General features: G+C 39.7%; 1 protein-coding gene across 5 annotated transcripts; it reads left to right on the top strand.

The window, feature by feature from the left end:
• The first annotated feature begins 2,261 nt into the window (after nt 1-2,261).
• On the top strand, nt 2,262-24,804 carry lrch3 (leucine-rich repeats and calponin homology (CH) domain containing 3). Of its 5 annotated transcripts, XM_061972478.1 has the most exons (21): nt 2,262-2,538; nt 6,412-6,556; nt 6,653-6,779; nt 6,857-6,962; nt 7,044-7,180; nt 7,247-7,356; nt 7,434-7,527; nt 9,845-9,959; nt 10,052-10,215; nt 10,305-10,363; nt 10,449-10,494; nt 11,639-11,740; nt 11,866-11,910; nt 12,022-12,075; nt 16,816-16,849; nt 16,923-17,030; nt 17,111-17,202; nt 18,322-18,459; nt 18,544-18,621; nt 22,942-23,010; nt 23,295-23,440. In XM_061972478.1, the coding sequence occupies exons 1-20, from the start codon at nt 2,280-2,282 to the stop codon at nt 22,966-22,968; spliced, it is 2,040 nt and encodes a 679-aa protein (XP_061828462.1). In that variant the 5' UTR covers nt 2,262-2,279; the 3' UTR covers nt 22,969-23,010; nt 23,295-23,440. The 5 variants fall into 5 exon arrangements, with proteins under 5 accessions (XP_061828462.1, XP_061828460.1, XP_061828458.1 ...); XM_061972476.1 differs by lacking the exon at nt 22,942-23,010 and having other exon boundaries at nt 9,860-9,959; nt 23,295-24,804; XM_061972474.1 differs by lacking the exon at nt 22,942-23,010 and having other exon boundaries at nt 16,819-16,849; nt 23,295-24,804.
• The last annotated feature ends 209 nt before the right edge of the window (nt 24,805-25,013 follow it).

Here is a 25,013-nt window from a genome sequence, read left to right as displayed (position 1 = left end):
CATATTTAAACAAAAATGTATTTCCCCCCATCTTTTTTTATTTTCATAAATTTTTGAAAAAGCTCCAGGGAGCCACTACGGCGGCGCTACAGAGCCGCAAGTGGCTCTAGAGCCGCAGGTTGCAGACCCCTGCCCTAGCTCAGAACACATACTTGCCAACCTTGAGACCTCCGATTTCGGGAGGTGGGGGGGGGGCGTGGTCGGGGGTGGGGCGGGGCGTGGTTGGGTGCATGGTTAAGAGGGGAGGAGTATATTGACAGCCAGAATTCACAAAGTCAAATTATTCATATATATATATATATATATATATATATATATATATATATATATATATATATATATCCTGAAAATATGCAAACAAAACTGTGTTTAGATAATTGATACTTCAAACTTGCATAAATAAATATTAAGGAATATAACATAACTTGGCTTCTGAGAGCTTCAAAATGTAATGAATAAAATGCTAAAGTTGTTGATGAACAAGCAATTATTTTAATAATTAAATATGGTCATTTTATATTAATTATGTGTGGATGTGAGTGTGAATGTTGTCTGTCTATCTGTGTTGGCCCTGCGATGAGGTGGCGACTTGTCCAGGGTGTACCCCGCCTTCCGCCCGATTGTAGCTGAGATAGGCTCCAGCGCCCCCCGCGACCCCAAAGGGAATAAGTGGTAGAAAATGGATGGATGGATATTATGATAATTTAAAATTAATTTTTTCAAATATGTTTATTTTAATGTATAATTCTATGGCTGGATGTACTAAGGATTCAGAAAAAATACAAATAAAAATACAATTAATTTTTAGCAAAATATAGTAAAAATGTATATATATATTTTTTTAAATTAATAAATATATTTATTTTTAGGTAAGATAAACATAATAATACAATTTATCTCTAGTCTGGATGATTTAGTTCTTGTCACCCTGTTGTCCTCCCGTCAATAGGGAGATTTTCGGGAGAATATTTGTCCCGGGAGTTTTTCGGGAGATGCGCTCAATTTCGGGAGTCTTCTTGAATAAAAGAGAAACTAAAACAATATAAAAACAGTTACATAGAAACTAGTAATGAATGAAAATGAGTAAAATTAACTGTTAAAGGTTAGTACTATTAGTGGACCAGCAGCACACACAATCATGTGTGCTTACGGACTGTATCCCTTGCAGACTGTATTGATATATATTGATATATAATGTAGGAACCACAATATTATCCCTTGCAGACTGTATTGATATATACTGATATATAATGTAGGAACCAGAATATTAATTACAGAAAGAAACAACCCTTTTGTGTGAATGGGGAAGGGAGGTTTTCTGGGTTGGTGCACTAATTGTAAGTGTATCTTGTGTTTTTTATGTTGTTTAATTAGATAGATAGATAGTACTTCATTGATTCCTTCAGGAGAGTTCCCTCAGGAAAATGAAAAGATAAAAAAAAAAACACACAAAAAACGATACCGATAATAAAAAAAACGATACCGATAATTACAATTACAATTAATAAGTATTACATTTTAAAGCATTTATCGGCCGATAATATTGGCCTGCCGATATTATCGGACATCTCTACTTAAAAGGGAACTGCACTTTTTTTGGGGTGATTTTGCTAACCGCTCACAGTCTGTATGGGAGACAAGAGCAGCTTGTTTTTTTGTTTTGTTTTTTGCATTCTAAAGATTAAAAACGCTTCTAAGATGTGACGGGCAATGAAGCTAATAGGAGCCTCTAAATCAGAGTTCCCCCAACCTTTTTTCCACCAAGGACCGGTTTAATGTCGGGATGTCCGATTATATTATCGGCCGATAAATGCTTTAAAATGTAATATCGGAATTTATCGGTATCTGTTTCAAAATTATCGGTATCAGTTTCAAAAAGTAAAATTCATGACTTTTGAAACGCCTCTGTGTTATGACATAACATCACTAACATTGTGTTTATCTGGAAAAATAAAAATCAATAAAAGGAAAACAGCACAAAATCCTATTTATGGCAATATTTGAATGAAATTCAACCCTTTTTTGTGTGTTTTAAAATCTGCCATATATAATACAAATCGAAAAAACGGCCCTAATTTTGTTTTTTGATTTGCGTTTAAGAATTGAAAATAGAATGAACGGAAGGCACACGGACCATTCAATGATCGAAACATACAATATACAATACAATATCATTCGAACGTGTTGACACAGCTCGCACGTATGCGCATGCGCCGCACGGGAGTTTTGGGTGGGAGAGTTAGCATTAGCATAAGGAGCTAACCAACGGGGAGGGTGTAATGGCGGCCTCGGTGTTGTTGGGCTCTGCGGACAACACCGGACTCAACTTCACGGTGGGAGGCGGCAGCGGCAGTGGCGGTGCCGGGAACGTCTTAATAGGCGGCAACAATGGACTGGGACCGGTGCATTTGAACCGTTCTCTGGACCGTGCTTTGGACGAAGCCGCGGCCACCGGGTTTCTCAACCTCAGCGGCAGGAAACTGAAGGAGTTCCCCCGGGGCGCAGGCACCCACGACCTGAGCGACACCACCAGGGCCGGTAAGCGAGGGCGAACACTCTCCACTCGGGAGGGGACTTTAGATGCGGGGAGAGCGACGTTTACAAGCAACTTTTGGGCTGCGGGAGAATGTGCTTTCATGACAAACCGTTGATCACTCAGAGTAGCTGCTAGCATCAAAGCTGCTGTCCAAGTAAAACTATTTTACTTCAAAGCGATCAGCGTATAAACAATTTAATAAGCATCTTGTAAAAGCATCACATTTAGCCAACTTAATTATTTACGTGATAAAAAGGCCGAACACTGGCCAACGATATCAAAATCGTTGACGCGAGCTCGCTAGCCGTCGCCGCAGCATGCTAAGTTAATTAAATGATTTTTGCAGAATAAGATTAAAAAACAAAAAAAATATTCCTGACGTCATATGATGCTTGCGGAGGTGAACTCTCACTTTGTTTTGAATAAATCTGCAATGCTTGAGGGGGCTGGCGAAGAGCTCGAAGATCTTTGGATGTATTATTGTTCATGTGTCAGTTCATGTGACACCAGGAATAAACCCAGAGAATAACATACAGTGAAGGTTTGTTCAGAAAAAAGGTTCTGCACATCATTGCAATGTTGATTCCCGCTGATATGCATCAGATTTGTAAATATTGACTATTTTACTTAAAAGTAGGGATGTCCGATAATGGCATTTTTGCCGATATTGTCCAACTCTTAATTACCATTACCAATATCAACCGATCCTGCGATGAGGTGGCGACTTGTCCAGGGTGTACCCCGCCTTCCGCCCGATTGTAGCTGAGATAGGCTCCAGCGCCCCCCGCGACCCCAAAAGGGAATAAGCGGTAGAAAATGGATGGATGGATGGACTATTTTACTTAAAAGTAGGGATGTCCGATAATGGCATTTTTGCCGATATTGTCCAACTCTTAATTACCATTACCAATATCAACCGATCCTGCGATGAGGTGGCGACTTGTCCAGGGTGTACCCCGCCTTCCGCCCGATTGTAGCTGAGATAGGCTCCAGCGCCCCCCGCGACCCCAAAAGGGAATAAGCGGTAGAAAATGGATGGATGGATGGACTATTTTACTTAAAAGTAGGGATGTCCGATAATGGCATTTTTGCCGATATTGTCCAACTCTTAATTACCATTACCAATATCAACCGATCCTGCGATGAGGTGGCGACTTGTCCAGGGTGTACCCCGCCTTCCGCCCGATTGTAGCTGAGATAGGCTCCAGCGCCCCCCGCGACCCCAAAGGGAATAAGCGGTAGAAAATGGATGGATGGAATATCAACCGATACCGATATATACAGTCGTGGAATTATCACATTATTATGCCTAATTTGGACAACCAAGTATGGTGAAGATAAGGTCCTTTTTAGAGATGTCCGATAATATCGGCCGATAAATGCTTTAAAATGCAATATCAGAAATGATCGGTATCGTTTTTTAAATTATCGGTATCGTTTTTTTTAATTGTCTTAAATCAACATAAAAAAACACAAGATACACTTACAATTAGTGCACCAACCCAAAGAAAACTCTCTCCCCCATTTACACTCATTCATACAAAAGGGTTGTTTCTTTCTGTTAATAATATTGTGGTTCCTACAATATATATCAATATATATCAATACAGTCTGCAAGGGATACAGTCCGTAAGCACACATGATTGTGCGTGCTGCTGGTCCACTAATAGTACTAACTAACCTTTAACACTTAATTTTACTCATTTTCATTAATTACTAGTTTCTATGTAATTGTTTTTATATTGTTTTACTTTCTTTTTTTATTCAAGAAAATGTTTTTAATTTATTTATCTTTTTTTTATTTTTTTAAAGGACCTTATCTTCACCATACCTGGTCGTCCATATCGGGCATAATAATGTGTTTATTCCAAGACTGCATATATATTGGTATCGGTAATTAAGAGTTGGACAATTTCGGAATATCGGATATCGGCAAAAAAGCCATTATCAGACATCCCTAGTCCTTTTTAAAAATAATAATAAAATAAAATAAGAAAAATAAATTAAAAACATTTTCTTGAATAAAAAAGTAAAACAATATAAAAACAGTTACATAGAAACTAGTAATTAATGAAAATGAGTCAAATGAAGTGTTAAAGGTTAGTACTATTAGTGGACCAGCAGCACGCACAATCATGTGTGCTTACGGACTGTATCCCTTGCAGACTGTATTGATATATATTGATATATAATGTAGGAACCAGAATATTAATAACAGAAAGAAACAACCCTTTTGTGTGAATGAGTGTAAATGAGGTAGGGAGGTTTTGTGGGTTGGTGCACTAATTGTAAGTTAATTGTAAATTGTGTTTTTTATGTTTAATTAAAAAAAAAAACCATACCGATAATAATAAAAAACGATACCGATAATTTCCGGTATTACATTTTAAAGCATATATCAGCCAATTATATTGGCCTGCCGATATTATCGGACATCTCTACTTAAAAGGGAACTGCACTTTTTTTGGGGTGATTTTGCTATCCGCTCACAGTCTGTATGGGAGACAAGAACAGCTTGTTTTTTTTTGCATTCTAAAGATTAAAAACGCTTGTAAGATGTGACGGGCAATGAACCTAATAGGAGCCTCTATATCAGAGTTCCCCCAACCTTTTTTCCACCAAGGACCAGTTTAATGTAGGGATGGCCGATAATATTATCGGCCGATAAATGCTTTAAAATATAATGTAGGAAATTATCGGTATCAGTTTCAAAATTATCGGTATCGGTTTCAAAAAGTAAAATTCATGACTTTTAAAACGCCCCTGTGTACACGGACGTGGAGAGAAGTACAGAGCGCCAATAACCCTTAAAGGCAGTGCCTTTATGTGCCGCAATCACATAACATCTGCAGCTTTTCACACACACAAGTGAATGCAAAGCATACTTGGTCAACAGCCATACAGGTCACACTGAGGGTGGCCGTATAAACAACTTTAACACTGTTACAAATATGTGCCACACTGTGAACCCACACCAAACAAGAAAGACAAACACATTTCGGGAGAACATCCGCAACGTAACAGAACAGAACAAATACCCAGAACCCCTTGCAGCACTAACTCTTCCGGGACGCTACAATATACACTTTGACAGGTTAACTTCAGGTCCATTAGGACGTTTAAAAGTGTAAAGAGTATTTTATGTAAGTGTGGAGTATTATATTTTGAAAATAAAGCGGATGAGTTATGTTGTGTTTGTGACCGTCTCCCTGTCCAACACAAGCAGATTTGAGCTAAGTTGAACGGATTTGTTGTGGCGACCGGCAAAATAGAGGCCCTGCATACGGAAAGAGTACTCCGCCGTGGCGGCGCCGTTTCGCATCCAGTGTAATTCCGGGGTTACTGTCCTCATCCCCCAACAAGGTGCGCTGGCCATCATTCATCAGCTTGCAGGATACTTTTTCTTCACCTTGTCTTTATTACCTGCGCCAATGTACTGTGGAGTGAGGAAATGCGCCGTGGTTTCGACTTGACAGATCATTTTCTGCCTTTTTATTATTTACTATTAAAGTCACCCCCGTCAACTGTCCTCCGGGGACCTCCCATGGAGAACGGCGGAAATATCATTGAAAGTTTTATAAAAAGCAGGACAAGACAATGAAGAGTCTAATGATAACAGAAGTGCTGTGATTTGAAGCACATGGTCCGGAACCTTTTTCTTTTTTTTTTTATGCGTACTCAAGCAGCTTTAGTCTGTGACAAACTTGTCTGTTGTTTTTTTATACTTTTTAATATATTTACTTACATTATTGAAATCCAGAATGAGAGCTTGTTACTGATGAATGTCATAACAGTTTATTTATGCTTATCAACCACTGTGATGTACTGTAATCCTAATGTGTGTGTTTTATGTGTGCGTGCATGTGTGTGTGCAGACATTTCTCGTAACCGCCTGTCAGAGCTTCCAGTGGAGGTTTGTCTCTTGGTGTCTCTGGAGAGTTTAAACGTTTATCAAAACTGTGTGAGATCTCTACCAGATCACATGATCAACCTCCAGGCCCTCACCTACCTGAACCTCAGGTAACACACACATACACACACACACACACACACACACAAAAGCACAAGTGTTGTGACTACAGCTGACCAGGTGTTGTGTGTGTGCGCTTGTGTCAGTCGGAACCAGCTGTCCGTGCTACCTGTGGTCCTGTGCAGTCTCCCCCTGAAGGTTCTGATCGCATGCAACAACAAGCTGGTTGCTCTTCCTGAGGAAGTGGGTCAGCTGAGACACCTGACTGAGTTGGTCAGTACCCGCGTGTCCAATTATTGATGATGTTGTTGTTGTTGTTGGCTGTCATTGACCAGTGCTGCCCCCTGTAGGATGTCAGCTGTAATGAGATAAGGACGCTGCCTTCTCAGGTCGGGCAGCTGGAGGCTCTGCGAGACCTAAACATTAGGAGGAACCACCTGGTGACACTTCCTCCAGGTGGTCTCACATACACACACACACTTGTGCACACAATTGTGTTGAGCATTCATGTGATACGGTGTCTGTGTGTGTGTTCAGAGCTGGCCGATCTGCCCCTGGTGCGACTGGACTTTTCCTGTAACAGAGTGACCTCCATCCCGCTGTGCTACAGACGACTGTCCCAGCTGCAGACCATCGTCCTCGACAACAATCCCCTGCAAACGCCGCCAGCGCAGGTACGCCACATTGACATTGGCAGCCCCGCCCACTTTTCTATATAATCTCTTTTTTGGGCCGCGTAGATCTGCATAAAGGGCAAAGTGCACATATTCAAGTTCCTCAACCTGGAGGCCAGCAAGACGACCCCTGACCTACCAGAGTATGATAGGCGACCTTTAAACTTCGGCTCCTGGTGTGAACCTATGACACAGACAGGAAGTGTAATCGTGTCTACAGTGTAATAGTTTTGATTTCCTGTGTGTGTATTAGTGTTGATGAGCTATATCCTGGTCGATCGTATGGAGCGTTGGATTCTGGCTTTAACAGTGTTGACAGCGGAGACAAGAGATGGTCAGGAAACGAGGTCAGACACACACACACACACCCTTGATACATCTTCAAAGTTGCAACACACCACAACTCAGTGGGTGCGTTGTTACTTTATGATGCTGCCCTATCAGGGATAGTGCTGTGCGATTTGGACAAAAGTGTTAATTTTATATCTCGGCAACTGGGAATGTGTACCGAATTGGGTACTTTTATAGTCACCGACCAAATTTTGTCCTTACTACCGGGTATCGATTTACGGTAAAATCAAACGGTGCCATATTTTAATATCTTTTTTTGCACGTGACGTCACGTCGGGTTTCAGACTCGTCACGCCCGGTTGCAGACTAAACACCGGCTCACGTACAATCACTCCAGCATCCCTTTTGGCGGACTCAGCCAAAGTAATGTTGCGATTTTCAACACTAATAAAGCAAGTATGCCTGGTAGAAAACACTCAAACATCAAGTAAGGCTTTACTCTTTCAAAATGTGCTAGCTTAATGCTGATTTACATAGGATTTGCCATAGACAGGCTACTATTAGAGTTAGCGTTTTCAGTGGGGATTTCAACACTTCCAAATTTGTTAATAAAAACTACAAACAGCTGGTGTGTAAAAAGCACAATACTTACAGAATAAACACTTTGTAAGGCGCAACATAACACATTCAGCTTGATGGAGACATCTACTTAGATAGCCTATACAGTACTGCCATCTTATGTCTTGGAAGTGCAACTGCAATGCAAATGTACCTTAAATGTGTAAGAAAACCAGATATATTTATATATAACGTGCCTATGTATGTGTATGTATGTATATATGTGTGTGTGTGTGTGTGTGTGTGTGTGTGTGTGTGTGTGTGTATGTATGTATGTGTATATATATATATATATATATATATATATATGATATAGATATATATATATATGATATATATATGATATAGATGTATGCATATATGTGTGTGTGTGTGTATATATATATATAGATAGATATATGTATATATTATAGCTACGCCGTTATCATGAGCTTGCGTGCCAATGTTGACATGATCGACTGACCAGCTGCTTCTGCGTTTCCTTGCTCGTAAAACGTTTCTAGATCAGGGATGGACAAACTGCGGCCCGTTGGTCTTTTTAATCCGGCTCGCCAAATATTAGAACAAAATTAGGCAAAGATCTGTTTTGAGAATTGCCACAACAAAATTGATACTAGACTTCGATACATTGCCAAAAAAAGGGTGATCAACATTAAAGATTGTCTTAAGTCCAAGCCAATAGTTTGGCCGGCTTTCCGGATCAGTTTGTCAATCCGGTTTAAGTCCATTTTGCTGGTGCTGCTCCCCCAACAAACCACTGCAAAGTACAAGGCACTGGCCACAACAGACTGATAAAAGATCTCCAACGGCTTGCTGCACACATTAAAGGACCTAAGCTTCCTCAGGAAAAATAGTCTGCTCATGCCCTTTTTTTTGTAAACAGCTTTTCTGTTGTCCTCCCAGTCCAGTCTGCTGTTCAAGTGGACTCCCAGGTACTTGTACTTAAGTCTTAGACACATACACTTAGACTTGTCTAAGTCTTATGTGTTCGCCTGGCCCCTCTTGTCAAATTTCAAAAGCCAATGTGGCCCCTGAGCCAAAAAGTTTGCCCACCCCTGTAATCTCGATCATAAATCATGCCTCTCACCTGGATAGTAGAAGGACGAGAATGTATTCCCACAAGTTGGTACACCTTGACAGCCAATTTAGACCCGGAAATGGCGAGAACGGCACAAAAAGACGATTGGTTACATCCCTCTTTTCTTTGTGAGGATTATGAGAACATAAACGGGAACATATGTACATCCTCTCAGTCACCATCCTAATGACAACAGACATTGTCCAGTAAGAGATGTTTTATTATGTTTGTTGTTGGCTCTCATGGAGTCTGCAGTGAGTATAAATCAGTGATGTTGGGGGGGATAAAAAAGTGAAATTCGTGATGCGTTTTTAATATTGATCAAAATATGTAAATATTAAATGTTATTATTAACGTGCCCGTTACTTACATCACGTATATAAAACCTTGATGGAGGTGTTTGGATGTTTTTAAGGCCTTTATAGGCAGAATAGAGCGGCTTCCATAGGACTTTTGATCGCATTTAATTTTATTATTTACTATTCAAAATTCCCCCCAAAAAGTGCAGTTCCTCTTTAAGTGTCAGAATGTTGTCAAAGAAGACACTTTCGATACATTACGTGACATCACAATATCAACCATATGATACGTTCCACGACATGCGCCGTAGAGTCGCACAGCACTAATCAGGGCATCTGCAGACATGACAGTGTTCTATATAAGCCTGTCAAATGCAGTCTTCCCGCCCTCAGCCGTCAGAGGAGCTGTCGGAGGCGCCGTCACGTGCGGTGGACGTCAACAAAGAGTCCAAACGGGTCGCAGCTGGACCGCCCCTGCTGGCCAACGGAACACGTGAGCTCTAATGCTTGACCCATCACTACCATGATACACGCCTCTGACATTCATGCACGCGTGATATGCCTGATGCGGTGTGTGTGTCGCAGATGAGCTGGAGCAGATTGACTTCATTGACAGCGTGGGGGAGGAGGAAGACGAGGAGCGGAGGGTTGGTAGGGGAGGAGGGGGAGGGGCTGCAGGAGGAGGCGGAGACCGCACCAGCCTCAGCTCACAATTTATGGCGTACATTGAGAGACGCATCAGCAAGGAGGTAGAAGCACCTTCAGCCGAGTGCAGTCCACCAATGTGCTCGTTATCAGTCCACCGCATGCTAAAAGGTGACTTCCTGTCTGTGTTCAGGGTTCACCAGGCAAAGCGAACTCGTCCAGAGCGGACGATTCTAGACCGAGACAGAGCAGGTAAACATCACTCAGACACTTGTGTTGTTGACTTGGTTGTGAATACTTAAAAGGAAAACGTGTTCTTCCTGTCTGTCTCGCTCAGGAACCTAGTGGACGGCGCCACAGCGCCCTCTAGCAGCCAGGGCCAGGTAAGCTTCTGTTGCTTCATTTAATTGTTTGATAAGTGTAACTAATAAAAAATGCATAAAATCCAGATTGCATAAAAGAAGGTGAAAAGTAAAACAAGTTAAATAGATGGTAAATTAAACTTAAAAGAAAGTAAAATAAGTTAAATAGAAGGTAAACTGTAAAAAGAAGGTACATTAAAGGTAAAAGAAGGTAAATTAAAGTTCAAAGAAAGTAAAAGAAGTTAAATAGAAGGTAAACTGTAAAAAGAAGGTACATTAAAGGTAAAATAAGGTAAATTTAAAGTTCAAAGAATGTAAAACAAGTTAAATAGAAGGTAAACTGTAAAAAGAAGGTACATTAAAGGTAAAAGAAGGTAAATTTAAAGTTCAAAGAAAGTAAAACAAGTTAAATAGAAGGTAAAATGTAAACTGAAGGTAAATAAAAGGGTAAAAGAATGTAAAGCAAGTTAAATAGAAGGTAGAAGGGGGTAAAGTGTAAATGTAAGTTGCATGGAAGGCAACAAAAGGTAATGGAAAATAGAGGGTAAATGAAAAGGTAAATAGAAAGTAAAGCAAGGTTAAAAAGAAGATAAGGGGAGGTAAAACAAGTTAAACATAAGGTAGAACAAGCTAAATAAAATGGTGAAATATGTATATTTTTTGTCCCATTCAGCCAGGCAAATCATATTGTAGATGCCCATATTTTCTGTAGAAAATAAAGGTGTTGGATACTTTTATTGTATCCTTGTTTGTTTTTTTGACATTATTCAATGTTTGGGGAGACTTTTATGAAACCAAACCAGTTTTCTTTTAAGTAATTTAAACATTTATCAGAGCTGTTTATATATTTATTGGAAGAATGTAGATAATCATAGGACTGGCACCCAATGTTATTTAAAAAAAAACAGGTATTGGTTTTGAATCGAAAATCGATTCTGAATCTAATCGTGTGGTGCCCTAAGATTCACAGCCCTAGTAAATAGATAGGTAACGGAAAGCAGAAAAATATTTGTGTTTAAAATATTTTCCTTAAAATACACATTGGGGTTATAAAGTGTGTTTGATCCAATTTCTCGATTAATCCAACAAACTAATCGATAGATTACTCGGTTAATAAAATAATGGATAGCTGCAGCCCGAGTTGTGACGTCTGTGTGGTCCTCAGAGGGGTGGCAATGTGGAGAAGATGAGGCGAGAGGCTCAGCTTGCCGCTCTGAGGTATGACGAGGAGAGACACAAGAGCCGCCCAGTGCAGAGAGACGCCAAGGTACCAACGACCAATCACATCGCACCTCGCTTAGCCCCCCTAACCATTTGTGCAGAGCAATACAAGCAAAGATGAAATGAGAGTAATAATAAACCATCCTAGCTGATTGGTGCTTTGTTTTTCAGAGTAAAGCGGTTCAGAGTCCAACCAAGTCCAGTCCAGAGAGTAAGGTGAGGATGTGCACCTTGACTTTATTGGTAGTTGTAGCCCCGACCCCTTTGTGTTAAGACCACACCCTCCGACATCATCATCATGCCCTTGAATTGTGTGTGTCTATGCAGAATGTCTACCCCTCTAGACGCTCCACCCACACCGATGACTCCGCGCTCTTCATGGTAAGAATAGGCCACGCTATCAGCTATCAGCCAACACTAACGCTTGTTTACCATCACATGTTAGGCTTCCTGTTGTCTTTTCACAATAAGAGCCCTTAATCGTCACAGCTGCTTGCTTGACTCTTCGCGACACACCTTATCATACTGTGGTTCTATCTCATGATCAATATTTGCACTTGAGCAACCCAAAAGATATATCTGACAAAAACAAGCATCCACATAGTGTGGGCAGGGCATCTGGAAAATAGAAAAACAGATCAGAGCAAGGGTGTCCAAACTTGTGTATATATATATATATATATATATATATATATATATATATATATATATATATATATATATATATATATATATATATATATATATATATATATATATATATATATATATATATACATACGGCGTGGCGCAGTGGAAGAGTGGCCGTGCGCGACCCGAGGGTCCCTGGTTCAATCCCCACCTAGTACCAACCTCGTCATGTCCGTTGTGTCCTGAGCAAGACACTTCACCCTTGCTCCTGATGGGTGCTGGTTAGCGCCTTGCATGGCAGCTCCCTCCATCAGTGTGTGAATGGGTAAATGTGGAAGTAGTGTCAAAGCGCTTTGAGTACCTTGAAGGTAGAAAAGCGCTATACAAGTACAACCCATTTATCATTTATCATTTATATATATATACACTTTTTTTTTTTTTTTTTTTTTTTTTTTTTTTAATTCAACACTTCAATCTCTAAATTAACTTCAGGTCTGACTGTCAATATAAAGTTAATTTCTTTTTTGTGTGGTTTATGTCCTTTTTGTCAAAAATTAGTTTTTATGGCAAAAACATATAACCAATGTGCAACACAAAACATTTTACCCCAAAAGATTTTCAAAGTGGAGTATTTGATGTGAAGTACTTGGAGCCTTAAATAGGTCAATAATTCATAACAACATTGATTCATTATTTTTAAACAAAAAATATTGGGGATCCAAAAGGGCCCTACTCATAAGTGTTAAAAATAGGTCATAAATGTTTTATTTAATTTTTTTTAACTTTTAACACCTGAATCACAAGATCAACTTAAGATGTATTTGTCGATTATAAGCGTTTATTATTTTTTCAAGTTTTTGTTTTACGCCCTTTTTGTCTTAAGAAAAATGGGTTTTGTATGGCAAACACACAAAATATGCAATATTTTCCCCAGAAAACATTTCAGAGTGAAATGTTTGTTGTGAAATAATTGGAGCCTTGTATAAGTCAATAGTGGCTTGTGCAGCCCTTTGAGACACTTGTGATTTAGGGCTATATAAATAAAGATTGATTGATTGATTGATTGATTGATTGAATAATTCATAACAATATTGATTTTGATTCATTATTTTTTTTTTGAGCAATGGCTGATTCAAAGAAAAAACAGCATGCATGGCAGGTTGCGTTATTATAGTCAACATTGCGACTTTTTTCTCATTACCTTTCACTTTTTTGCTCTTTTAATCCATTTTATTATGTTTTTTATTAGTATTTGTAGAATGTGGTGCGGGCCTTTTAAAAATAGCTGCGGGCCACAAATTGGACTTCCCTAATTTAGAGCGTGACCAGAATTATGATCAATGATGATTAAAAAGCAATTACAAACAAAAATAAATAAATGAACTAAAAACAGTCTTTTTCTCACAATGTGTCGACTTTTTTCTCATAAAATTGGGAGCAATTTCTCATATTCTTTCTGTTTCTGTAATATTGCAATATTTTCTCGTAACATTATTACTTTTTGTTTTGAATTATTACTTTTTAACGCAAAATGGTGACATTTGTCGTATAAAACTCTAACTTGTATCACGATATTGCCAATTTTTGTGTTGTTCTTGTAAAATAGTGATAATTTTGGAGTAAAATTACGACTTTTGCCATCATTTTGCCAAGTAAAATTCAGATTATTATTACAATACGAAGGTCCTGAGTAGTCGTGAGTTCAATCCCGGCCTCGGGATCTTTCTGTATGGAGTTTGCATGTTCTCCCCGAGACTGCGTGGGTTCCCTCCGGGTACTCCGGCTTCCTCCCACCTCCAAAGACATGCACCTGGGGATAGGCCCCTCCCACCTCCAAAGACATGCACCTGGGGATAGGTTGATTGGCAACACTAAATCGGCTCTAGTGTGTGAATGTGAGTGTGAATGTTGTCTGTCTATCTGTGTTGGCCCTGCGATGAGGTGGCGACTTGTCCAGGGTGTACCCCGCCTTCCGCCCGATTGTAGCTGAGATAGGCTCCAGCACCCCCCGTGACCCCGAAGGGAATAAGCGGTAGAAAATGAATGAATGAATGAATGAATGGTAACAGTAGAAGAGAAAAACAAATAGAAATAGACAGAGTAAACATTGACGGGGTCAAAGAAACAACATTTTTGGGTGTATTAATAGATGATAAAATGAACTGGAAATCTCATATAAAAAAATATAAAACAAAAGATGGCAAGAAACATGTCTATTGTGAATAAAGCCAAATATGCTCCGGACCAAAAGTCACTCCATATTCTCTGCGGCTCGCTCGTGGTACCATATCTGCGTTATTGTGTAGAAATTTGGGGAAACAACTACAAATGTACACATCATTCACTAACTTTGTCATAAAAAAGATCATTTGGAATAATTCATAATGCTGGATATAGAGAACATACAAACCCTTTATTCATGGTATCAAAAATATTGAAATTCGATGATTAGGTGCATTTGCAAAGAGCTAAAATTATGTACAAACTATAACCTGCTACCCAAGAATATACAACAATTCTCAACAAAAGAGAGGAAATATAACCTTAGAGAACATTTTTAAAACATTTGTATGCACGTACAACACTAAAGACCTTTTGGCATATCAGTATGTGGAATTAAATTATGGAATGGATAAGCAAAGTCAAACAACGCACAAATATGATTCACTTTAAGAAATTCTTACACTTAGTTTTTATAAAGTACAAAGAAGAAGAATCCTGATAAACATCTTGAACATTACTAAGTAATTTGGTAATTCTATCTCATTATATGTGAAACACAATTTACTTAAGTATATAGTCATGAGAAACGTATTTATTATGAATTAATTTATCCAATTAGGTACTTATTTAGTCACTGTTTTTGTTACAGATTGAGTACAAACAAATGTGTTAGAAATTCTATGAAACGAAAAGGGGTAGGATTAAATGAGCTCTGCTTCTTCCGACTCCTTTTCGGACATGTCATAACAAATTGGAAATCTGTGATTTATCATATTGTAATTGTATGCATGTTAAAAAAAACTAATACCTTAACCATAACATCAGTCGTCATGGTAACCCCGCTCATTACCCGCACCTTTGTGTTAGCTTTTGGAAAAGATGTAAGTTCTACCTGGAGTATATTTTTACGCCATTGGTTCTTTAGCACCCACCAGACATGCCAATCACTTGCATGCTGGCAAACATGCAACATGTTAGCATTAACAACATGCGAAATAAAAGTTGTCAACAAACACGGCGTGACACACCTTTTACAGCAGCTTCAATTCAAACGTGGGTATACATGTGGGTTGACACTTAGGCTATGAAACACTCCCAAGTCTGTCCACCATCTTACTTCTGCCACGTCCCATCTTTTTTGTTGTTCTTCGTTTGCCCGTTGTGGTCTTGTCAGGGTGGAGCCTCTTTAGATCAGGCCACCCCCAGTATGCTGCAGGTACCACATGTCCTTTTTCTCTTGCTGTTCCCCCTCTCCCTATCTGTCTACTGTTAATTTAAGTATTAAAAAATGTTTTTTAAAGTCACAGTGCAAGTAAATTATGGAGGAGAGTCAGCACAGAATGAATTCAGCTAGTAATTGCAAATAAAGGTAAGGCGATGGCTTAAAATGCTAAAATAATAATTTTCGTAAATTAATAATACAGTAAAACCCCACTTTGCAAACGTAATTGGTTCTTGACCAGGGTTTGTAAATTAAAAAGTTTGTACAGTGAAGCAAATTTCTCCAAAAGAAATAATGTAAATATGAATACTGGATTCCAGCCTTGACAAAAGTCCAGGTTTTGGTTAAGGTTTGTGTAGTTTGAACACAATATAAAGTGCTATACTGTACTGTATATCAAACAAACGTAACAAGGAGGTGATGAAATAACTTCCTCTTTATTAACAAGCTAAAACAACAACAACAAGCTGAACTGTGCTGTATGCGCTGCTCTGCTGACACGAGTGCACACACTGGTCCCTTTGGTGCCCTCACAAACGATCACAAATCACAAAAACCCTTAATTTTAACAACTATATTGCTAGAACAAGTAACATTTAAAAGATTAAAATCCCCTTACAGTACAATAACATTGGCAAAAGAGCAGCTCACAGGAGGTGAGAAGGGAGGGGGCAAGAGGGTGTGTTCTCTTGGAAGAGATGCCGCTGAATGTGAGATAAGTCCACTTTGGCTTTTTTTCCCCCAGAAAAGTCTCTTCTCATCACAATTAAAAACTCGCTGTGGTATGAAGCCGGCTTCCTCAAACTCTTCAATACAAGCAAGCTCAAATAGCTGCCAGAGGGACACAAAATGAATGAATGAAGCGTTCGTACACAGAGGCATATTTGTAAAAGTTTGTTAACCGAAAAGTTAATAGAGGGGTTCGCAAATTGAGGGTCCACTGTACCAGAAAGAAAAGAAAGTAGAATTGGTGAAATACTAAAAATTCTAGTACTTCTGTGTACTAATCAAAGAAGTATTAACAAATAAAAAATGTTTTTTCTCAGCAGGGAGAAGACAGAACCAGTCTGTCTCCAACAGGTAACATTACAATATTTAAATGTTGTGGTTCATTAGAGACTCCTGCTAACTCCGCCTACTTCTGTTGCTCCAGCCAATCCATCTTACCCAAGCTCAGGGGGCATGGCCCCCTGTCGGACAGCCAATGTCCGACCAGAGAGCTTCCTGTACCGCCTCAGCCAGAGGGAGGAGAAGAGGAAAGGTGAGGCTGACTTCCGGCGTGAGCCAATCAGCAGCCTTCCCCGGGAGATTCACCTTCCACCCTTGCCTCTCATTCCCTAGAGAATGTTGCTGCTCCCCATCACCAGGAGGAGGTGCCATCGGCTCCCGTCGAGCTCGGACAGGACTCTGAGCTAGTGGAGCAGCTTAGGAAGGTGGGTGTGGCTCCTTTCAATGCTTCATAAACATGGACCTGTATATGATTCATGTGTACTGTAGATGCCTGCTGTTTGCTTTACAGGCCGGGTAACATTCCAACACCCCATCCTGCGATTAGCTAAAAAAAATGCAAATAATGGGCGAACACTGTAAAAATATTTATTTTTGGCACTCTAAGCCTAGTAACATGCGTTAGACATGTTTAAAATGTAAAATGTACAAGTACACCCCACGAATGAATGATGAAAGACCGTTACATGCACATGCGTCATAGCCATACTTGCCAACCTTGAGATCTCCGATTTCGGGAGGTGGGGGGCGGGGCGTGGTTGGGGGCGTGGTTAAGAGGGGAGGAGTATATTTACAGCTAGGATTTACCAAGTCAAGTATTTCATATATATATATATATATATATATATATATATATATATATATATATATATATATATATATATATATATATATAAAAATAAATACTTGAATTTCAGTGTTCATTTATTATTTTATTTTAGTCACATATACACACACATAACACTCATCTACTCATTGTTGAGTTAAGGGTTGAATTGTCCATCCTTGTTCTATTTGTCACTATTTTTCTAACCATGTTGAACGCCCTCACTGATGATGCATTGCTGTGTGGCACGCAAAAAGTGCTTTCATCAAATGCACTAGATGGCAGTATTGTCCTGTTTAAGAGTGTCGCAACATTGCTGTTTACGGCAGACAAACTGCTTTACGGTAGACGAAATGTTGTTGTTGTGTGTTGTTACCGCGCTGGGAGGACGTTAATGAAACTGCCTAACAATAAACCCACATAAGAAACCAAGAACTCGCCCTCGATCATTCTACCGTTATAACGTGATTGGGCAGGCACACTGTTTATATTGTGTGCCTGATTTTCGGGAGAAAATTTGTCCCGGGAGGTTTTCGGGAGAGGCGCTGAATTTCGGGAGTGTTCCGGAAAATCCGGGAGGGTTGGCAAGTATGGTCATAGCCAATTATGCAAACTAGACAATTTTTTGGTCCGAAATCCACGAGTGTTGTGTAGAAACAAGGCAAGGATCCGCTGTATACAGAAACACACCTGGCAGTAGTTATTCTCTTGTTGGCAGAATATCGAGTCTCGCCTCAAGGTGTCGTTGCCTAGCGACATGGGGGCAGCGCTGACAGACGGCGTAGTGTTGTGTCACCTGGCCAATCACGTGCGGCCGCGCTCTGTCCCCAGCATTCACGTCCCCTCCCCTGCCGTGGTGAGTGTCAGTTTGTTTTGTGCCCTGTAGCGCCTCTTGTTGGTGTCACAACTCCCTGTGTTTGTGTGTGTGTGCGCCCTGCAGCCTAAGCTCACCATGGCCAAATGTCGGCGAAACGTGGAGAACTTCCTGGAGGCGTGTCGCAGAATGGGCGTTCCTCAGGTAACAACATTTACACTTTGACCTCACCGTGTTAAACGTTTGCAGTGCCTCTTGTACACAAAAGAGATACAGTGGAACCTCGATTTACAAACTTAATTGGTTCTTGAACACGGTTCGTGAATCGAAACATTTGTATAGTGAAGCAAATTTCTCCATAAGAAACAATGTAAATATGAACAATGTGTTCGAGCCTCAACAAATTAGTTAAGGTTTGTACACTTTGAACACAATATAAAGTGCTATTCAGTACTGTATATCAAACAAACATTTTCATTTTATTTTCCTTCATTAAACCATGGAAAAAAACTCTTATTATATTAAAATATCCTTTACAAGAGGGCAGCAAAACATGTTTCATAAATAAATAAAACAAAAACAGGAGCAATCAAACACTATAGTTAAAAGTACAAATTACTTACAACATAAACATAAAAAACATGCAATAGGTAAAAAAATATGTGTTGTTAAAAACAAGTACGGTGCCCAATAGAAACAGCTTCTCTGTCCTTTAAAATGGCCTGAAATTCCCCCAAAGAGATTAGTTCAGGTAGCCTCAGATCCTTTGGGAATCCATTCCATGACCATGGAGCAGAAAATCTGAAGGTTGTTTTACCCAGACTTGTGTTGGCTCTAGGAACAAACATGCCAAGGATGTCCTGGGACCTTAAATTGTAGCGACTGGATTCTCTACACATAAAAGAACATAAATAAGGGGGAACCAGAGCAAGAAGTGATATATACTGTATATACAGTCGTGGTCAAAAGTTTACATACACTTGTAAAGAACATCATGTCATGGCTGTCTTGAGTTTGCAATCATTTTTACAGCTCTTATTTTTTTGTGATAGAGTCATTGGAGCACATACTTGTTGGTCACAAAAAACATTCATGAAGTTTGCTTCTTTTATGAATTTATTATGGGTCTACTGAAAATGTGACCAAATGTGCTGGGTCAAAAGTATACATACAGCATTGTTAATATTTGGTTACATGTCCCTTGGCAAGTTTCACTGCAATAAGGCACTTTTGGTAGCCATCCACAAGCTTCTGGCAAGCTTCTGGTTGAATTTTTGACCACTCTTAACAAAATTGGTGCAGGTCAGCTAAATTTGTTGGTTTTCTGACATGGACTTGTTTCTTCAGCATTGTCCACATGTTTAAGTCAGGACTTTGGGAAGGCCATTCTAAAACCTTAATTCTAGCCTGACTTAGCCGTTCCTTTACCACTTTTGACGTGTGTTTGGGGTCATTGTCCTGTTGGAACACCCAACTGCGCCCAAGACCCGACCTCTGGGCTGATGATTTTAGGTTGTCTTGAAGAATTTGGAGGTAATCCTCCTTTTTCATTGTCCCATTTACTCTCTGTAAAGCACCAGTTCCATTGGCAGCAAAACAGGCCCAGGGCATAATACTACCACCACCATGCTTGACGGTAGGAATTGGTGTTCCTGAGATTAAAGGCCTCACCTTTTCTCCTCCAAACATATTGCTGGGTATTGTGGCCAAACAGCTCCATTTTTGTTTCATCTGACCACAGAACATTCCTCCAGAAGGTCTTATCTTTGTCCATGTGATGTCAGATGAAACAAAAATTGAGCTGTTTGGCCACAATACCCAGCAATATGTTTGGAGGCGAAAAGGTGAGGATTTTAATCCCAGGAACACCTTCCCTACCGTTAAGCATGGTGGTGGTAGTATTATGCTTTAGGCCTGTTTTGCTGCCAATGGAACTGGTGCTTTAGAGAGAGTAAATGGGACAATGAAAAAGGAGGAATACCTCCAAATTCTTGAAGACAAGCTAAAATCATCAGGCCGGAGGTTGGGTCTTGGGCGCAGTTGGGTGTTCCAACAGGACAATGACCCCAAACACATGTCACAAGTGGTAAAAGAATGGCTAAATCAGGCTAGAATGGAGGTTTTAGAATGGCCTTCCCAAAGTCCTGACTTATACATGTGGACAATGCTGAAGAAACAAGTCCATGTCAGAAAACCAAAAAACTTAGCTGAACTGCACCAATTTTGTCAAGAGGAGTGGTCAAAAACTGAACCAGAAGCTTGTGGATGGCTACCAAAAGCGCCTTATTGCAGTGAAACTTGCCAAGGGACATGTAAGCAAATATTAACATTGCTGTATGTATACTTTTGACCCAGCACATTTGCTCACATTTTCAGTAGACCCATAATAAATTCATAAAAGAAGCAAACTTCATGAATGTTTTTTGTGACCAACAAGTATGTGCTCCAATCACTCTATCACAAAAAAATAAGAGTTGTAAAAATGATTGCAAACTCAAGACAGCCATGACATTATGTTCTTTACAAGCGTATGTAAACTTTTGACCACGACTGTATATATAAAAAAAAAAAACATCCCTAGAGAAAAGCTGCGGACTGACAAAGATGGACAGTTTGCTTTTGCATATAAAGTGCAATGACGGACAAGGTTGCCACAACCAGTAATAAAACGTAAGGCACAGTGATATACAGTATCCAGTTGTCGTTTGTTTTTTTAAATAAAAAGCAAGTCTCCATAATGTGGCAAAGGTATACAAGTGGTCAGAATCAAGTGTTTCCTAACTTTTAGGGAAAAACAGGTCTTGTTTCTAAAGGGAAAACCCAGTTTAAATTTTAAGTTTAGCCACAAGTTTTTCCAAGTGAGATTTAAAAGACAAGTTCTCATCAATAACAATCCCCAAGTACTTTTATGTCATGGCCATTTCAAGTTCAACCTTATTAGCAACCCATATATTTTTGGAATGTTCAATGGCAGTCATTTGCCATTTGAAAATAACGTCACCTTAGATTTCTCTGCTTTTAGCACTAGTCTCAGCCGAGTCAGATGGGACTGAACAACATTAAAAGCAGACTATAGGAGCTCAAAGGTTTGTGCAACAGCAATATAGGACTGTGTCATCTGCATAAAAATGGAACTCACATTATCACAGAGATTATTTACATAGATGGAAAACAACTGATTTAATATTGAACCCTAAGGTACACCCTTTAATACAGGGCGGAAAGATGAGGAGGACCCAGAGAATTGGACGCATTGGGTTCTATCGGGCAGGTAATTAGAAAACCACAAACGTAACAAAGCGGGGCTAAAAGGGCCTTGCATGGCAGCTCCCGCCATCAGTGTGTGAATGTGGAAATACTGTCAAAGCGCTTTGAGTACCTTGAAGGTAGAGAAAGGCTATACAAGTATAACCCATTTACCATTTATCATCTCTTTATTAACAAGCCAACAGAAGTCCATTTGGTGCCCTCACAAACAATCAGAAATCACAAAAATCCCTAACTTTAACAACTATATTGCTACAATAATAAACATTAAACAAATTACAACCCACTTACAGGACAGTAACATTGGCAAAAGAGCAGCTCACAAGAGGAGAGGTAGGAGCAGACAGAGGGGGAAAAGGAGGGGCCGTTCTTGACCTATGCCCTTTTATTTATTAGTATTATTTTATTCTATTTTTATTTTATTATATATTATTATTATTAATTTTTATTTTATTTTATTATTATTATTATATATATATTTTTTTATATATATAGCTGTCTGTCTCTGGCCTCGTATGTATGTGTGTGTGTGTGTGTGTGTGTGTGTGAGAGAATGTGTCTGTCTTTGTCGTCTTACTTGTTACATAATTGTGCCATTTGTCCCTCGTTAGTTGGACCTGAGTGGGGTGGGAGGGTGGGTGGGTGGTTTGGGTTTTAAGGGAAAGGGTGTGAATCATTTACTGACTTTAAAATTGTACTGTTTCGACTTGCACTTTTTTCTGTCTATTTGAAAATGCCAATAAAAAAAGTTGGAGAAAGAAAAAAGAAAAAAAGGAGGGGCCGTGACTTCTCTTGGAAGAGGCGCCGCTGAACGAGTGGTAGTCTTCTCCGCTGTGAAATAAGTCCGCTTCGGCATCTTTTTACAAAAAAAAGTCAGTTCTCATCACAATTACAAACTTGCTGCGGTAAGAAGCCGGCTTCCTCAATCTCTTCAATACGAGCAAGCACTGAATGAAAAAGCGCTGGTACACAGAGACATATTTGGCGTAACAGTTCTTTGTTCGTAAACTGGGAAGTTTGCAAAAAGAGGTGTTGGGTAAATAGCGGTTCCACTGTGTGTCAAACAGCTGAGACAGTAAAGTGGTGATACTGTCTCCAAATTAAAACAAGTCTTCATCTTTTGACTCCGCCCACAGGACAGCTATTCCTTTCTACTAATAATTCTTCTTCTTTTTTCTTGTCTTTTCTATCTCCCACTTTTCATTAATCCCTTTCTGTGGTCTTGTGTCCACATGGCACACACATGCGCGCACACAGAACCGCTTGTGTTCAGTCGGCGAGTAGACTGTCACTGGCTCCGCCCCCCCGGCGGGAGCCTCTGTTCAGGTGCAGCTTCGCTCTGTTCTCCATGTCCGTCATGTCTGTGAACCATCATTTTTTTTCAAACTCCCTCAAGCCTCCAGTCTTAAGTCGTGGAGAATGGCCATACATAAAAGGTGTTGTAAAGTCCACGCAGGTGCGCAAGTGAGCTTCCATGTGGACCATCCTGCCCCCCCCCACACCCCCTTCATTGTTTATCCTTTATGTTGCCTTCATTTAAGTTCTCATCCATCTTTTCATTTGCTTTCTTTTTTTGCCTCCATGTTGTTTGTTTGCTCTTGTCCATCCAGAGTCACTTGTGTCTTCCTCTTCACATCCTGGAGGAACAAGGGCTTCCCCAGGTGGCCGCCACAGTCGGCGCGCTGCTCGACCTGGCCCCACCCAGACACGCCGTCGCCACGACGACGACGTCGTCATCCGCACCCACAGCCGGAGCCTCTGTCATCATGTAGTCCCGTCGACACACTCTCGTGCACACTGCGGTTTTAAGCATGTCCCGTGGTCTGTTTACACACTCGTTAGCAGCGCCTCAAGTCTACAAGGAAGGTTACAAAAGTTTCTTTGTATATATTGTTTTTTTTTTATTTTATTTAAGTTAAAGCGCAAGTTTAGAACTTGTGCATTGTTGACACTAAACGCTGTTTCTCAAAAGAAAAAACTTTGTCAAGTGGATGCTTTTTAGAATGCAACTAAACTAGCTCGGCGCTAGCACAGCCAACATTAAGTCGGATGGAAAATGATGGCGGGCATCTCAATTCCTGCTAACATTGCTAATGATACCAAACACATGCTCATTGGTGAATGTGGCTTCATGCAAATGAGTAAACATCTAGACACAAGTTGGGTTTTATTCGGAAATAGCTTTAAATGTATAATATATTACATTTGACTAAAAGGGCCTTACTATTTATTGGAATTTTATTGATTTTAATTTCTGTCGATGTCGTCAGAAAGACGACACGGTGGCACCTCAGCTAATGGACATTGGCTTCTTCTTTGGTGGTGTTGTGTCCAAGCGTCCACTGACACTGTTTAACGCTTGAGAACGCAAACAAAGGATATAGTTTTGTTCTATGCTAACCATGTTAGCGCTCCTTGTGGCTAACATGCTTTGTGTAAAGGCTTCGATCTTTTTTTGCTCTTTTTTTTTGTCTGTTTTTTTTATCCATGTGACACATCCCTAACTGTCTAACAGACTGACGTCTCTTCTACCACCATTATTTAGCACCTTGTTTTTGATCATATCAGTTTCTAATATTTCCCAGTGACTATTCCGAGATGACGTCATATGGACCTTTATCAGCTGAGTGACTGTGAAATGTTGGGAAGTGCCTCTTTGGTAGTTGAGCCTCCTGTTGCATTGTGGGGCATGGCATGTCCTTTGACCTCGAGCAGGTGGCCGTGTGTGCCCGTCTACTCCTTTGTATCTGTGTACAAAATATATCATGTAAATAAAAAAAACTGTGTGTATATAAAAGATTGAAACTTGCTGTGTTGCCATGACAACGCAGCATCTTTCTGGCTCAGGCAGACACAATCCCTGATGAGAGGTCAAAGTTGAATTAATGTCCACAGGCAGCAGTTTCCGTCTGACATAAGTGAATCTCTTGACGCACTCTAAAGTGTGTGTCGGTTATCAAGACAACAGCCAGGCTTGCACTTGTTAAAGGCTTTAAAAAGAAAATTCCACTTTTTTTTTAGCATATCAAAGTGTTTGACACATTTTCACTTGTTGGTCTTTTGCTGTAAAAAAAACAAAAACATTTGAACACTTCTGTCAAATAAATATTTGAATTTGAATTGTGTTTGCTGATGTTTTAAAAACAACTTAAATATGTATTCCTATTTTGCTACTTCTGTCATATTTTTGTTATTTATTTTTGTCTTTTTTTAAACTCAGGCCTTTATTAGTACTTAGGTTTTAATTAAATATTCATATTTTGTTAATTATCCTGTCATATTTAATTTTGTATTAACATTTTTATATCTTGTTTTTTCTTAGTACTGCA

Source organism: Nerophis lumbriciformis, linkage group LG17 (assembly GCF_033978685.3).
Source record: "Nerophis lumbriciformis linkage group LG17, RoL_Nlum_v2.1, whole genome shotgun sequence".
In the NCBI taxonomy this organism is placed as follows: Eukaryota; Metazoa; Chordata; class Actinopteri; order Syngnathiformes; family Syngnathidae; genus Nerophis; species Nerophis lumbriciformis.
The sequence above is the reverse complement of the archived record's forward strand: the minus strand, read 5'-3'. Positions and strand labels throughout refer to the sequence as shown.